Source organism: Aplysia californica, unplaced genomic scaffold (genome assembly GCF_000002075.1).
Source record: "Aplysia californica isolate F4 #8 unplaced genomic scaffold, AplCal3.0 scaffold01264, whole genome shotgun sequence".
In the NCBI taxonomy this organism is placed as follows: domain Eukaryota; kingdom Metazoa; phylum Mollusca; class Gastropoda; order Aplysiida; family Aplysiidae; genus Aplysia; species Aplysia californica.
Window position 1 is genome coordinate 22,987 of NW_004798534.1, and position 13,741 is coordinate 36,727.

Consider the following 13,741-nt stretch of genomic DNA (forward strand, 5'->3'; position numbering starts at 1 on the left):
CCCCCACACACACGCACCAGTCAAACTGCTGTGCAGCGACATGCATTTTTTTTCTCCTTTAAATGACCAACCAAACGGAACGCCGCGTGTTGTTGCAGGGAGGTCCGCCCATTATATAACCTTACAGTAGAGTGGCATGGGCTACTGAGCCCATACCTAGACGATCAGAGTATAAGAACGTATAGGCGCATACAATGCAACACATATTATGTGAGGCGTCGTGGTGAAATCAGGCGTGGGTGGTTGGCGGGTGCCCTGGTGTGGTTTGCTTGTGCTCTGGTGTGATTTGCCCTCTGAACTTCTTTCTTATCAAACATCTATCGTCTCTATTCTACCCTCCTTTTTTGTGTGTGTTTGTTACTCTTTTGTTGTAACGCCTCTAATCTCCGGCTCTGATATGACTGTATTGTGTTGCAAGTGCCGTAAAACTCTTACTAAAACTAAAACCTTACACGTAGTGTAGCATGGGCTATTGAACCCCATATAATGTCACACATACATATTTTATGTGAGGCGTCGTGGGGAAATGGGTGGTTGGCGGGAGCTCTGGTGTGGTTTGCTTCTTCTTTCCCATCAAACATCTATCGTCTTTATTCTCCCCTCCTTTTTTGGGGGATGTTTATTACTCTCTTGTAACACATCAAGTCTTCGGCTCTTATTATTTGGACCTTATTGTGTTGCAAGTGCCGTAAAACTCTTACTAAAACTGAAACCTTACAGTAGTACTGTGTAGCAACGGGAGGTCGACGTTTCACGCAATTACGTCACAGCGTGTACCTGTGGAAAATAAGAATTGATCGTTTCGCCGCAGATTGAATTCGATTACAACTAGATTCAGTTTAGTACGTTGTGGGTAGTAGTAGTAGTAGTAGTAGTAGTAGTAGTAGTAGCAGTAGCAGTAGCAATAGCAGCAGCAGCAGCAGCAGCAACGGCAGTAGTATAGTGGTAGTAGTAGTAGTAGTAGTAGCAATAGTAGTAGTAGTAGTAGGAGGAGGAGGATAGGTTTATATACATAATTACATGTCAATAACGATTTTTCTCTCCCTCTATCTCCTCGTGTTTGGCAATTTTTAATCGAATTTTTGCTTTTTGGCTGAACAACTTTTATGTCCATTTAAGTTTGGATGTGGGTGGTTGGCGGGTGCTCTGGTGTGGTTTGCTCCTTCTTTCCTCTTAAACATCTATCGTCCTTATCTCTCCTCCTTCTTTTTTACGTTTGTTGTTACTCCTCTAATCTTCGGCACTTATATGACCTTATTGTGTTGCAAGTGCCGTAAAACTCTTTACTAAACTAAGTTTGGATTTTGCTGAAATAATAATATGTTGATTAAAAACGCAAAATGCAAATTTTCAGTGTCCAAGGACTCTTTTAAGCTTTGGAAGTTATCACACTTTATCGGCCATTTTCTCGCTTATCACACTTTATCGGCCATTTTCTCGCTTATTTTACTTCTGAGACCAGCTGGTGAACCCCATCTCCTTCAATCGCAAATATCTCGACTTCTGTTTCAGATAGGTCAGTATTTTTTTTTCTTCATCGCAATGCTACCAATCATTACTCCAGATGCCCCAAATTTGACCAGCGCCAGATTTCACAGTGTCGTCACACATTTCTTTTTCCGACCGTGACCACCTTGACCATCAATGATTTATTTATAGTATAGAGGCATCAGCCATCCATGTCCAGGTGCTGTTCTAGCCTCTTTCTCCTGTCTGCGGATTGACTCAGCTGTATTCTTTTTTCCAATTTATTGGCTCCGCGTCCATGCAACCCGTATCTATGGCTTTCAACCTGCAAATCGCCTATAATTCGCTGTAATTGTCCCCCCCCCCCCCCCCCCATTTCTCCTCCCCCCTTACCATTTCTCCCCCCCCCCCTTATAGTGTCATTATTTATGTTACCGTTATTTTATCGATAACATGATTAAGGGCAGTATTAATGATAATTTTTTTCCCGATCACCAATCAGCCGTCCATCAAACGGAACGCCTACGGCTGGGTGCGCGCGGCGCAGAGATCCTGGGTGTAGGTGGTTAGCGGGTGCTCTGGTGTGGTTTGCTTCTTCTTTCCTATCAAACATCTATCGTCTTTTGCTCCCCTCCTTCTTTTTTGTGTTTGTAACTCTCCTGTAACACCTCTAATCTTCGGCACATTATATTATTATGACCTTATTGTGTTGCGAGTGCCGTAAAACACTTGTTAAAACAGATCCCTGGGTGCAGTCGCTGGTGAACGCTGGTGTTCTAGCGGGCGGTTGGCGGGTGCTGTGGTGCTGTTTGCTCATGCTCCATCTCTCCTGTCAAACTCAAACGTCTCCTCCTTTTTGTGTTTATTACTCTCTTGTAACACCTCTAGTCTTCGGCACTTATAATAATATGACCTTATTGTGTTGCAAGTGCCGTAAAACTCTTACTAAAAAAACTTTCTTTCTTTCTCTCTTTTCTTCGTTCTTTGGGGATTTGTTAATTTGTCTTTTTATTTGTTTATTCATTCAATTGTTTCTTTCTTTTTTGTTCGTTTATTTTAAAATTATATATCTGTTCATCTACTTATTTACTTAATTTATTCATTCATTTATAATTTAAATGCATTTATTCCATTTATTGTTGCTCTGTTCTAACACCTCTAATTTTCGGCACTTATATGGCCTTATTGTGATGCAAGTGCCATAAGACTCTTACTTAAGCTAAAACAATTATTTATTTTGAAACATTCGTTTATTCATTAATTTATCTATTTTTCAAGATCTCCAAATGGCCGTCGAAACGGAACACGTACGGCTGGTTTATTTATTTATTTATTCATTCAGTTGTTTATTTCTTTTTGATTTGTTTATTTCTTTATTTATCTTTTAATTAATTAATTTATTCATTCTTTCATTTATACTATTAATTCATTTTATTCATTTATTTATTTTTAAAATTCGTTTATTCATTTATTTTCCCCAGATCTCCAAATGGCCCTCGAAGCGGAACACGTACGGCTGGGTGCGCGCGGAGATCCTGGGGGCACTGGTGAACGCCGTGTTCCTGCTGGCTCTGTGCTTCTCCATCCTGGTGGAGGCGCTGAAGAGACTGGTCAACGTGGAGGAGGTGGACAACCCCAAGCTGCTGCTCATCGTGGGCTCTGTGGGGCTGGCCGTCAACCTGGTGGGACTCTTCTTGTTCGGAGGTACGTTGTAGCTCTTTCCTTCTCTGTGTGTGTGTGGGGGGGGGGGTTGTGTGTGTGTGAGTGTGTGTGTGTGGGGGGGGGGTGTGTGAGTGTGTGTGTGTGTGTGTGTGCCTCTGTCTCTCTGCCTCTCTCTCTCTTTGTCTGTCTCTCTCTTTACCCCTCTCTGTCTCTCTCTCTGTGTCTCTCTCTCTGTCTCTCTCTCTCTGTCTCTCTCTCTTTGCCTCTCTCTCTCTCTTTCTCTGTCTGTTTGTCTCTCTCTCTGTCTGCCTCTCTCTCTCTCTCTCTCTCTCTCTCTGTCTCTCTCTGTCTCTCTCTCTCTCTCTGTCTCTCTCTCTGTCTGCCTGTCTCTCTCTGTCTGTCTCTCTCTCTCTCTCTCTCTCTCTCTCTCTCTCTCTCTCTCTCTCTCTCTCTCTCTCTTTTTCTCTTTTTTTCTCTCTCTCTCTGCCTCTCTCTCTCTCTCTCTCTGCCTCTCTCTCTTAAACATCTATCGACCTTGTCTCTCCTCCTTTTTTATGTTTCTTTCTCCCTTGTAACACCTCTAATCTCGGCACTTATTTTATGACCTTACTGTATTGCAAGTGCCGTAAAACTCTTACTAAAAATTTATTTCCCCCCTATCTACTTCCGGCGCTGCTCAGTGGTGACAAGGCTCTAACAGATCTATTGAATTGTAATGACAGTAATATATAATTAATTAAAATTTTGTATGCATACCTAGCTGCATGTGTTTTTACGGCCCTGTACAGCCAAGAACAATTTCCGTCCGTAATAATAACGTATTATCTTATCTTATCTTTTCTTATCTTATCTCATCACAGGTCACGGTCACTCTCACGGGGGAGGAGGTCACGGCCACTCGCACGGAGGAGGTGGCGGAGGAGGTCACGGCCACTCCCACGGCGGCAACCAGGCGGCGCTCGACGACATGGAGGAGGAGGAGTTGCGGACCAAGGTGTCGTCGATGGCCAACGGCTCGTCGGGCCACCCCGTGGAGAACGAGGCCCTGGTCACCTCGGAGGGCCTGTCGCGGAGCAGCTCGGATGACAAGGAGGTCTACACGTCCCAGTCCACCAACATCACCATCGAGGTGAAGAAACCCAAGATAGGTGAGAAGACAGATTTCTGTGGATTTTTTTTTTTTTTTTATGTGTGTGTGTGTGCCTAAAGAAAGGTACCAAAAGTGGCCACGAAGCATTTTGAGCTGCAGGCTAATAATGACCCCAAAAAATCACTTTTTTGACGGAAATGTGTTTCCATTGCAAAAAGATGATAGTTCCACCATTCTTTTACAATGTGTTAAAAGGATTTTCATTGATTTGACTTCTAAATATTTTATTTTGAATAATTTTGAGACCAGCGTATTTTTTTAAAGAGATAACAAAACTGCTTTTAGAAGGTGTTAAAATCTATTCTTAAAGCATGCTTTCTCTTCTCCGCTATGTTTTACCATTGAATTCTAGTCATGATTTTGATGTCAACTGAATACCAAATTGGAAATGAATTTTCCATGAAAAAAATACATTAGAAACAACTGAATCGTTTGTTTTTTTTCAAGTTTGAATGTGTTCTAAACTTAAAAGTTAATCTTCTCAAAATTAGATCTTTATACCCTACCTCACAAAATGTGCAATGTCTCAAAACCTACTTGAGATATCTCAAAAATTAAAAAACCACTTTGTTCAGCATTAAATTTCCTATAAAGTGCAACCCTTAATTCAAAATGGTGAAAATTCGACTTTTGGTACCTTTCTCTAAACACACACACACACTCATGCACACACACACGCGCACACAGTAATATATATATATATATATATATATATATATATATATAAGGCAGCGTGGTGGAATCAAGCTCTCGTCAAAATAATCAATGTGAAGAAACTTGTATTTTTCCACAGGTTTGTGAATTTTCATCAAATTTTTGTTTTTTGGCTCAACACTTTTCACATCCTTTAATTAAAGAACTCATTTATGTTGGATTTTTCTGAAAAACGTTGATTAAAGGCACAAAAAATGTACATTTTCAGTTACCACGTACTCTAAAGCTAAGGATATAACTACTCTTTGACAGCCATTTTCTCACTAATTTTACCTCTGAAAACAGGGGACCCCCACCTCCTTCATTTGCAAATATCTCGACTTGTATTCAAGATAAATGGATATTTTTTTCATCCAAATAAAGACAACTGAACAAGCTTTAAGATGACACCAATGACTCTACATGCCCAAAAATTGACGAGAGCCTGATTCCACCACGCTGCCTCACATATGTATAGTGAAAAGAGTCCAAGAGAACAGCAGCAAGACAGGCCCTGACATAAGCACCAAGAAACAAAAGCAATGGTCATATCAAAATCTACAGGAAAAACGACAGACATAACCATAGATGGGGAGACAATTGAACAAGTACATCTATTCATATATCTAGGGGCCGCAATCACAGACGATAGCAGAAGTGAAACAGAAATAAATATAAGAGCACCAAATGCACAAAAGCCAGATTCAGCCGAATGCGCAAACTATTTACTTTCAAGCAGTTATCTCTACCTTTAAGAAAGAAAATGGTGGAATGCTACATCTGCCCCATATTCTTATAAATCGCTGAGACCTGGACTTTGACAAAGAGAGAAGAAAATGCGTTTGAGATGTGGTGCTTCTGCTGAATGTCCAGAATTAGCTGGAAAGCAAAAAAAGGCGAATAATGAGGTGTGTCAGATTCTCCGCTCAAGGGTGAAACAGGTTCAGCTGTATACATTAGCAGTTTGTGTGTGTGTGTGTGTGTGTGTGTGTGTGTGTGCGTGTGTGTGTGTGCGTGCGTGAGTTCGTATGTTGTGTGAATGTGTCCTTGAATGTACCTGGGCTATTCTCCTAAAAACTTGAACTTTTTGTAATACGGGCATCAAATTTTAGAGTTCAATCAAACAGCTTGAAAAAGTACTCAGTACACCTTTGACATGTTTAGTTTTGATCTCTACCGTGCTGAAGCTAAAGTTTCTTTAGTCTCTTCGGAAATGGAAGTAAAGTTTAGACCAGTGCGCTGTGGTCTTACACGTTGCAGGACACAACCGTACCAGTCAAAACATGAGAAATAATTATTTTTTTAAAGAAAAAAAAAGAAAAATGACTGAGGAGGCTAAGTTTCCTTTTAATTCCTTTATTTATTCACACAAATTTCAAAATATTTCTTTAAAAAAGAAAATGGTCATCAAACAAAATATCTTAAACGTTACCGGACTAAAATTATTTTTAAAAAAACAAACTAGACTTTTATTTATGAAAATAGTAATAAAAGTGGAACTCTTAAAAAGTATTGTGATGAAACAGGTAATCCATTGCTGTAGTTTCAGCAAATATGAACACAATAAGTTATTATTTTTGGCAACAACAGTAGCTAAATGTAGTAGAGTCTTAAACGTTACAGGACAAAAGATTTTTAAAAATTGTGGTAAAAATGCCGTTTTAGTTAAAAAAAAATAATATGCAAATCTTCTCAGAACTTACATACATATTAATATACATCTTTGATGTTTTCTTTATTGTTTTTAGAAGAAAAAAACCCATCAACTTATTCATATTTTAAAGACTTAAAGTTTACGGGACTAAAATTCTGTGGCAGTTGCAAAGTGAAACATAAAATCCGAACTGAGATGAAATCAATTCTCTCAATAGTAAAAGCAACAGCAGCAGCAGCAACAGCAGCAGCACAGCAACAGCAGCAGCAGCAGTAGTAGCAGCAGCAGCAGCAACAGCAGCAGCAGCAGTAGCAGCAACTACAAAAACAGAAGCAACTGCAGCAGAATACCAAAAAGGTATTCACATCTCCTCCTTCACTATCGCTACTAATATCATCAAAACACGTCTTTGTTATTCAGGGCAGCAAACTGTGTTCTATCTTTCTAGCTTTTTTTCCCCACTGTGATTCCTTGTGAAATTATGTCGATGTTCACTTACAAAATGTTTCCACGGTATGGTGATCATATTGAAGGTCATCTGAGACCACAACGATTGTGTGAGTCTTGTAGTATCCCATTTGGCACACTTGTAGTAATTAACCGTTGGTGGATGAATAGTTCCTTTTCTGTAGCTCCAATAGGAAAGACTGAATCCAGAATCTCATCTTGCGTGGAGCACTTAATTTTCTGCAAAATTCATCACAGTAATTACATCTACTTCCCTAACTGCCCTTCATGGGTTCAAGAACATGTGATATTGCCAGCATAAAACAAGTGTGATGGAAGGTTTACCAGCTTCTTTTAAAATTCCAAGTACACTCAGCAAGGGTGACATATTTCGTTTGCAACAACTTTCTTTTAGCGCCCCTATCAGTCTCTTTGCGCAACCACTGTCTATATTCAACTTGTTCCGTCAGTTGATTTCCGTCAAACACATTTTGATTTCAGGTTTGCTACATTTTTTGTGTGCTCGGATCGTGTAAACTTTCTGATGAAAGCCTGTTTCTGTCTAACAGCACAAGAACGTTACTATGGCTTTGCTTGTCCTGAATGTGCTGTTGGATTTTGTCGGGTCCTTTCATGGCACGGCAGTTTGAAGTTCTCGCATACTTTGCACATACTCTTATTAAATGTAGTATGTTCCGTTTTCTTTGTCTGTTTTGGGCAATTTTTGAAGAAAAAGCTTCTGCTCACAGCGATTCCGGTCTTTGACATAGAATTTTCATACAGCCTGTCCCCGTCATTTTATGCAAGAAAAATTCTGAAAGTATGCAAACTGAGCCCAAAAATGTGAAATTATGCGATTCTGTTAATTTGAACAAAGAGTGATAAAGGAAAATAATCAGAAATTATTCTAAAAATGATCATTATGCAGGATGCATAAAAACCACGGGGACAGTACAGCGCTTGAAGGGGTTCTTCAAGAACTGTTTGACGTTTTCCTTTCTGAGCCTGTCTCTTTTCTCCACTAATTCATCCATTGCACTTTGAAAATGTCGGCATGGGTGGTTGGCGGGTGCTCTGGTGTGGTTTGCTCCTTCTTTCCTGTCAGACATCGGTCGTCCTTATCTCTCCTCCTTCTTTTTTGTGTTTTTTACTCTTCTTGTAACACCTCCAATCCTCGGCACTTATATGACCTAATTGTGTTACAAGTGCAGTAAAACTCTTACTTAAACTAAAAACTAAACGAAAAAAAATCAGCACTGGCATCTGGGTACACCTTTCTTCGTCGTCTAATTCCTTTGCTCTCCGTGTAATATTCCATGAGGCATGCCAACAATCCAAATCTTTTCCGAAGAAACGTGTACTGCCACTGAGCATGGTGTGTGTGCTCCCTTGCCAGCTCCCCATCCCCCCTCCCCCCAGGGCAGTGCTATTGACTGAAGTGTCTTTAGGCCATTCCCCAATGGGGGATGTTATCACGTTCTTATGCACAGTAGAATTATAAATGGGCTGATTTATCAATGTCATGCTCATACTGTGCCGGAACAACACAGGGGGAAACTGCTGCTTTTTCTTTCCTCCACATTACGATCATCATTTTCCTCTACTTCTTTTGTATGTTTGTCGCTCTCTTGTGAACTGCAATTTCCGGGGTGCTTTGATAGTCGAAGCAGACTTTGTGCTGTTGAGGCTAGAGAGGTGACCTGAATACGCCTGATTACCTGTTTTGACTTCTTTGCTGACATCCACCCCTTGGCACTCATATGACCTTACGCAGTTGTGAGTGCGTAAAACCTTACTAAAACTAAACTAAGTTCTTTATTGAATTTCCTGTCTTTGGATTTTTGCACTGTGGGCACTGTCTTTTTTTGCTCCTGTGTTGTGAATGAGTTTTCTTGACGTACATCTTCCAAAGTTTGCTTTCGAGTTGCTTTGACTTTTGGAAGGACTTTCAATACTCTGTGGACAGCTTGTTTGCAAGCTTGTTTGTGGGTGTCTGTTTGACACTTCTTCTCTGCGTCTTCAGCTTTTTCTTTTTTGAGTGTTACCTTTCTCTAGCCGTTTCATTTTCTGCCTTTTTCTTCTGACTTGACCAGGAGGCTGTATTCTCTCTTATTGCATAGCTTTTCCATTTCTTTCTTTTGTATCACTAACTCAGCAAATTTATGTGTTGCAACTTTGCTAGTGGTAGTGGCAGGCAATGCGTGGTTTTTCCTCCCATGTTCTTCCTACATTTCTTTACTCGTTCGTTGGTCCTTGCCAAGAGATTTTCCATCTTCTTTTGCAGCAGAAAAAGTAGTCACAAATTGTGTTCTTGAATGTATTTCAATAAAGCTAACATAAAACAATTCTTCAGCTCTTTACGATTGCACATTGATGTCACCTTTTGTTTTTTCAATCGGTTCTCAGTTGGCTCAGTCTTAAACCTTTGGTTATAACTTCTGTTTATTTCTTTTCAGAATGGTTGTGCTTGAGCAATGCATTCAGAGATCTGTGACGCAGAGCACCTGTAGAAGTGTACAGTTGGAAAGATAATGTGGGAGGGGGAGGGGCAGATTGAAAGAATAGTTTTGTGACTGAATTAAAAGACATGATCCCGTGCTATGCTTGGTCAAGAATGAGGTTATGCTGTGTTTCTTTTTGTATTCCTTTATTTAAAAAATTTGCAGCGGAAAAAGTAGTCACAAATTGTGTTTTAGAGAATGTCTCAGTACAGTGAACATGAACAATCATTCAACACGTATGTGGTCTTGCTAGGCTTTTCATAGCCTAAGACAACTAAATCAGCTGCTATGCTCTAAATATTATTGGGACAACACTTTTTCCAAACTTTGGTTCAAATAATTGTGTCTATGTAAAAATTAAGACCAATGTATAAACTTACTCCCCTTTACTTGAAGCCAGAATTGACTTTCAATGTAAACTAAGGGTAAAGCCACACTTCGGGTGAGGCAATTAAAATTAAAACAGAGGGAAAGACGGATGTTACCAGTCATACCAGGTATGGTGCGAGTCGAGGAGATGCGAGGAGAAATTCCGGCAAATGTATTTTCGCTCTCATCGCTTGAAATGTATATATGCCTGCACACGAGCACATTATTCATTATTGACAGCATGCTTGACTCTAGTAGATCTATGTACTTTCAGTGATGATAACAAGAAAAGAAAACAAAAACAGTTATTGAAAGTTGTTTGTTAATTTTTTAAAAGCACAAAAACAAAAACAAAAAAAGCAATGCAAACGATGAATTTACTTTTATTCAAAACAAGATATTACAGAATTGGCCTCTTTTCAATTGTGTTGATCAAGATCTACCTCTCCATCAGTTCTCCTCAGCATTTTCTTCGCTTACACTCTTTCCATCTGTCACTCTCTCCTTCTTTCTCAGTCGTCCAGATAAGACTTCTGAAGTTAGTAGTCCTTCTGGTGATTTTAAACCATGATCATTTCATGCAGATGGAAAAAAGAATCACGACTCATTTAAAATTAACCTGCTTTCGTTGTCTAGTAAATTTCTCTTCCAGTGGTGAAGTTCACCAAACTAATGACGCATGTGATTAATCGCGTGCACCTACTCCTTTCTCGCTTTTCTCTTTGGAGTTTTTTCATCAATCTGGAGAAACGGCGCCAGTCTTTTTCTGTTCATTTTCAGCTGAAACTGAAATTGACATGGCAAATGGCATCGCCTTCTTTGCCTTGCTCCTGGTGTTTTCGCCTTATCTTGTCCCACCTCGTTTACAATGTGGCCTTACCGGAAAAGGGGACATGTTATTGTACCTTGTAGTCCCTTGACAGGGTCTGTCTGCCAAGTAGAATTGATGCTCGATCTTAAATATTTGAAGGAGAAAGCCAAGGGGCCTTTTCTTGCATACTTGTTACGTTTCAGACATGATAACAATAAGGCTGTCGATTTCAATTGCCTCACTTGTCAAACCCAAAGCTAGAAATATGTGGTACTAACGCATCAAAGCCTTCAAATGAAATTCTTGAAATAGCTACTCATTCTATCTGGATAAAACACAGACCACGTCTAAATTGTTGCGAGGATGAAATTCAAACACTTTCTCCATTTTCTGTTTCAGGACAACAATCACCATGAAAACCAACAATCCTTGTTTAGGCATGGATCCAAACCAAACTCATCCCTTTCCTCGAACAGTGCTTAGATTTTATCAATGAATCACACATTTGCTGTCATATAGCAATGAAAGCAGATTTTTTTAAAGCAATTCAAATCTTAATCGTTACTTACATCTGAATCGTTAGACCGGTTACATTTGCGTGACGAAGTCATTTAATCATCCTTATTTTCCATAGAGACCATCATCTGGCTGGGGAATAGTCAAATGCCAGGTTGACTGGAAATCAGTGCACTTGACACAAAAAACACTGCACCGAGATTTCGTGCAGCTTCTGGCTATATCTGAATACGTAGATCTTAATTGTTACAAACGTGACAAAAATTAAGAGGCGCGACTATTTACCGTCAAAAATTCTTAATCGGTTTAGTAATCGTGCTCTTGGTTGATGAGATGACTAAAGTGATAGTATTTCTGGATCTGCCATGAAAAATTACACTTTTTAAACAATCTATTGAACTGAGGATAGTGATACTATTTTTTTGCCATCTTATGGACAAGACATGTAACGTTTAAGACCAAACTTTATATGTCCTTTGTATGAAGAAATGGGCCGTAACCAGCCTATATTATTTGTCTTTTTACTCTTAAAGTTCTACTTAAGGTTAGTAATTACCATTAGCTATAGAAGGGAGATGCAGACAATTTTTTGGGAGAAATCTTAGGATGAAAATAGTCCCTGGTGAATATACATAAAATATGCCGAATTTTTCCCCAAAAAGCATCACAATTTTCCATCAAGCTTGTCTTTGTATTGGATATTTCCTGCCGAGTCCAGGTTTGGCAACATTTTCACCACCAGCTTAGCTCATCTTAACGATGGTTTGAAATATAGAAAGCTATTTATGGCATTTGTAGCAAAGCATAGGTGCAAAATTCAAGTTTTCAGGAGAATTGCCTATATATGTGTTTGTAGTGTATGAGTGTATGTGTGTTTGTATATGTGTGAGGCAGCGTGGTGAAATCAGGCTGTCGTCAAAATAATCAAAGCGAAGAAACCTGCATTTTTCCACAGGTTTGTAAATATTTATTAAAAATTTTGGTTTTTGGCTCAACACCTTTCATGCCCATTAAAAAACTCTTTTCTGTGTGGATTTTCTGAAAAACGTTGGTTAAAGGCACACAAAAATGTAAATTTTCAGTTACTACAGACTCTTAAGCTAAGGAAATAACTAATCTTTGGCGGCCATTTTCTCACTAATTTTACCTCTGAAAACAGGTGACCCCCATCTCCCTTATTTGCAAATATCTCGACTTGTATTCAAGATAAATGGATATTTTATTCACATTCATAAAGACAACTGAACAAGCTTTAAGATGATACCAATAACCCTACATGCTCAAAAATTGACGAGAGCCTGATTCCACCACGCTGCCTTTAGGTTTATCCAGTGTTCTTGTAGATGCCATTGTTGAGCTACTTTACATGACATTATACTGTCGTTGCCATGCCTTTCCCCGCGACACCCAAAAGGGTATCAGCGGCGGATAAAAGAAAAGAAAGAAGAGGCCTTGCTTTTCAAGATCGGATGGAGTAAAGGCAGTTGTTGACTCCAGCCAGGTACGTGGATGGTTGGTTGAGTTGGAGGACTCGACTGGAAGGTCCTACTTCTATACCTCCCCTCTGTTCTGTTGTTTCTGTCTGTCTGTCTCTCTGTCTTGCTTCTTCCTCTGTACCGTATGGCCGATATTGTACCGATGTGCTTCTCACTACTCAGACTCCAAACAAACTCGTCGTACTCTGAGTAATTGATGAAAGAACGTCAAAGTTAACTTTTTTAAAAAATAATTGATTCGTATGTGTGACATCTACCCTTGTGTGACCTCCTCAGCTCACTCGAGCCAGTTGAACATGCGTGGTGTGTTCTTGCACGTGTTGGGAGACGCGCTGGGATCGATAGTGGTCATTGTCTCGGCGCTGGTCATCATGTTTGTGGACGGGGACTGGAAGTACAGCGTGGATCCAGGAATGAGGTACCGTAGGTTGTTTGTTGTTTTTGTTGTTGTTGTTATCATCGTTGTTGTTGTTGTTGTTGTTGTTGTTAGGTCATTGTTGTTGTTGTCATCGTTGTCATCGTTGTTGTTGTTGTTGTTGTCATCGTTGTTGTTGTTGTCATCGTTGTTGCTGTTGTTGTTTTGTCATTGTTGTTGTTGTCATCGTTGTCTTCGATGTTGTTGTTGTTGTTGTGGGTGGTTGGTTGGTGCTGTGGTATGGTTTGCTCCTTCTTTCCTATCAAACATCATCTTTGTCCTTATCTTTCCTGCTTCTTTTTTGTGTTTGTTACTCTCTTGTAACATCTCTAATCTTCGCAACTTATATGAATGACCTGATTGTGTTGCAAGTGCCGTAAAGCTCTTACTAAAACTTAATGTTGTTGCCGACCTCTTCCCCCCTCCTCCACCTCCACCCCCACGTCCCCCTTCTCCCTCTTCTTCCCTTTCTTCTTCAACCTCCTCTACATCTTCCCCTATTATTGTCTTTATTCCTCATCCAGTTCTTTCTCCTTCACCCTATCTCTCTCTCTCTTCCC

General features: G+C 39.8%; 1 protein-coding gene across 1 annotated transcript in view; it reads left to right on the top strand.

Moving 5' to 3' along the window:
* LOC101848164 (zinc/cadmium resistance protein) overlaps positions 1–13,741 on the top strand; it is a 27,456-nt gene that overhangs the window by 7,060 nt on the left and 6,655 nt on the right. Inside the window, exons 2-4 of the mRNA XM_005112408.3 lie at positions 2,949–3,171; positions 3,990–4,277; positions 13,043–13,184. Coding sequence (XP_005112465.1) covers positions 2,949–3,171; positions 3,990–4,277; positions 13,043–13,184 — 653 coding nt within the window. The remainder of the gene's footprint in view (positions 1–2,948; positions 3,172–3,989; positions 4,278–13,042; positions 13,185–13,741) is intronic.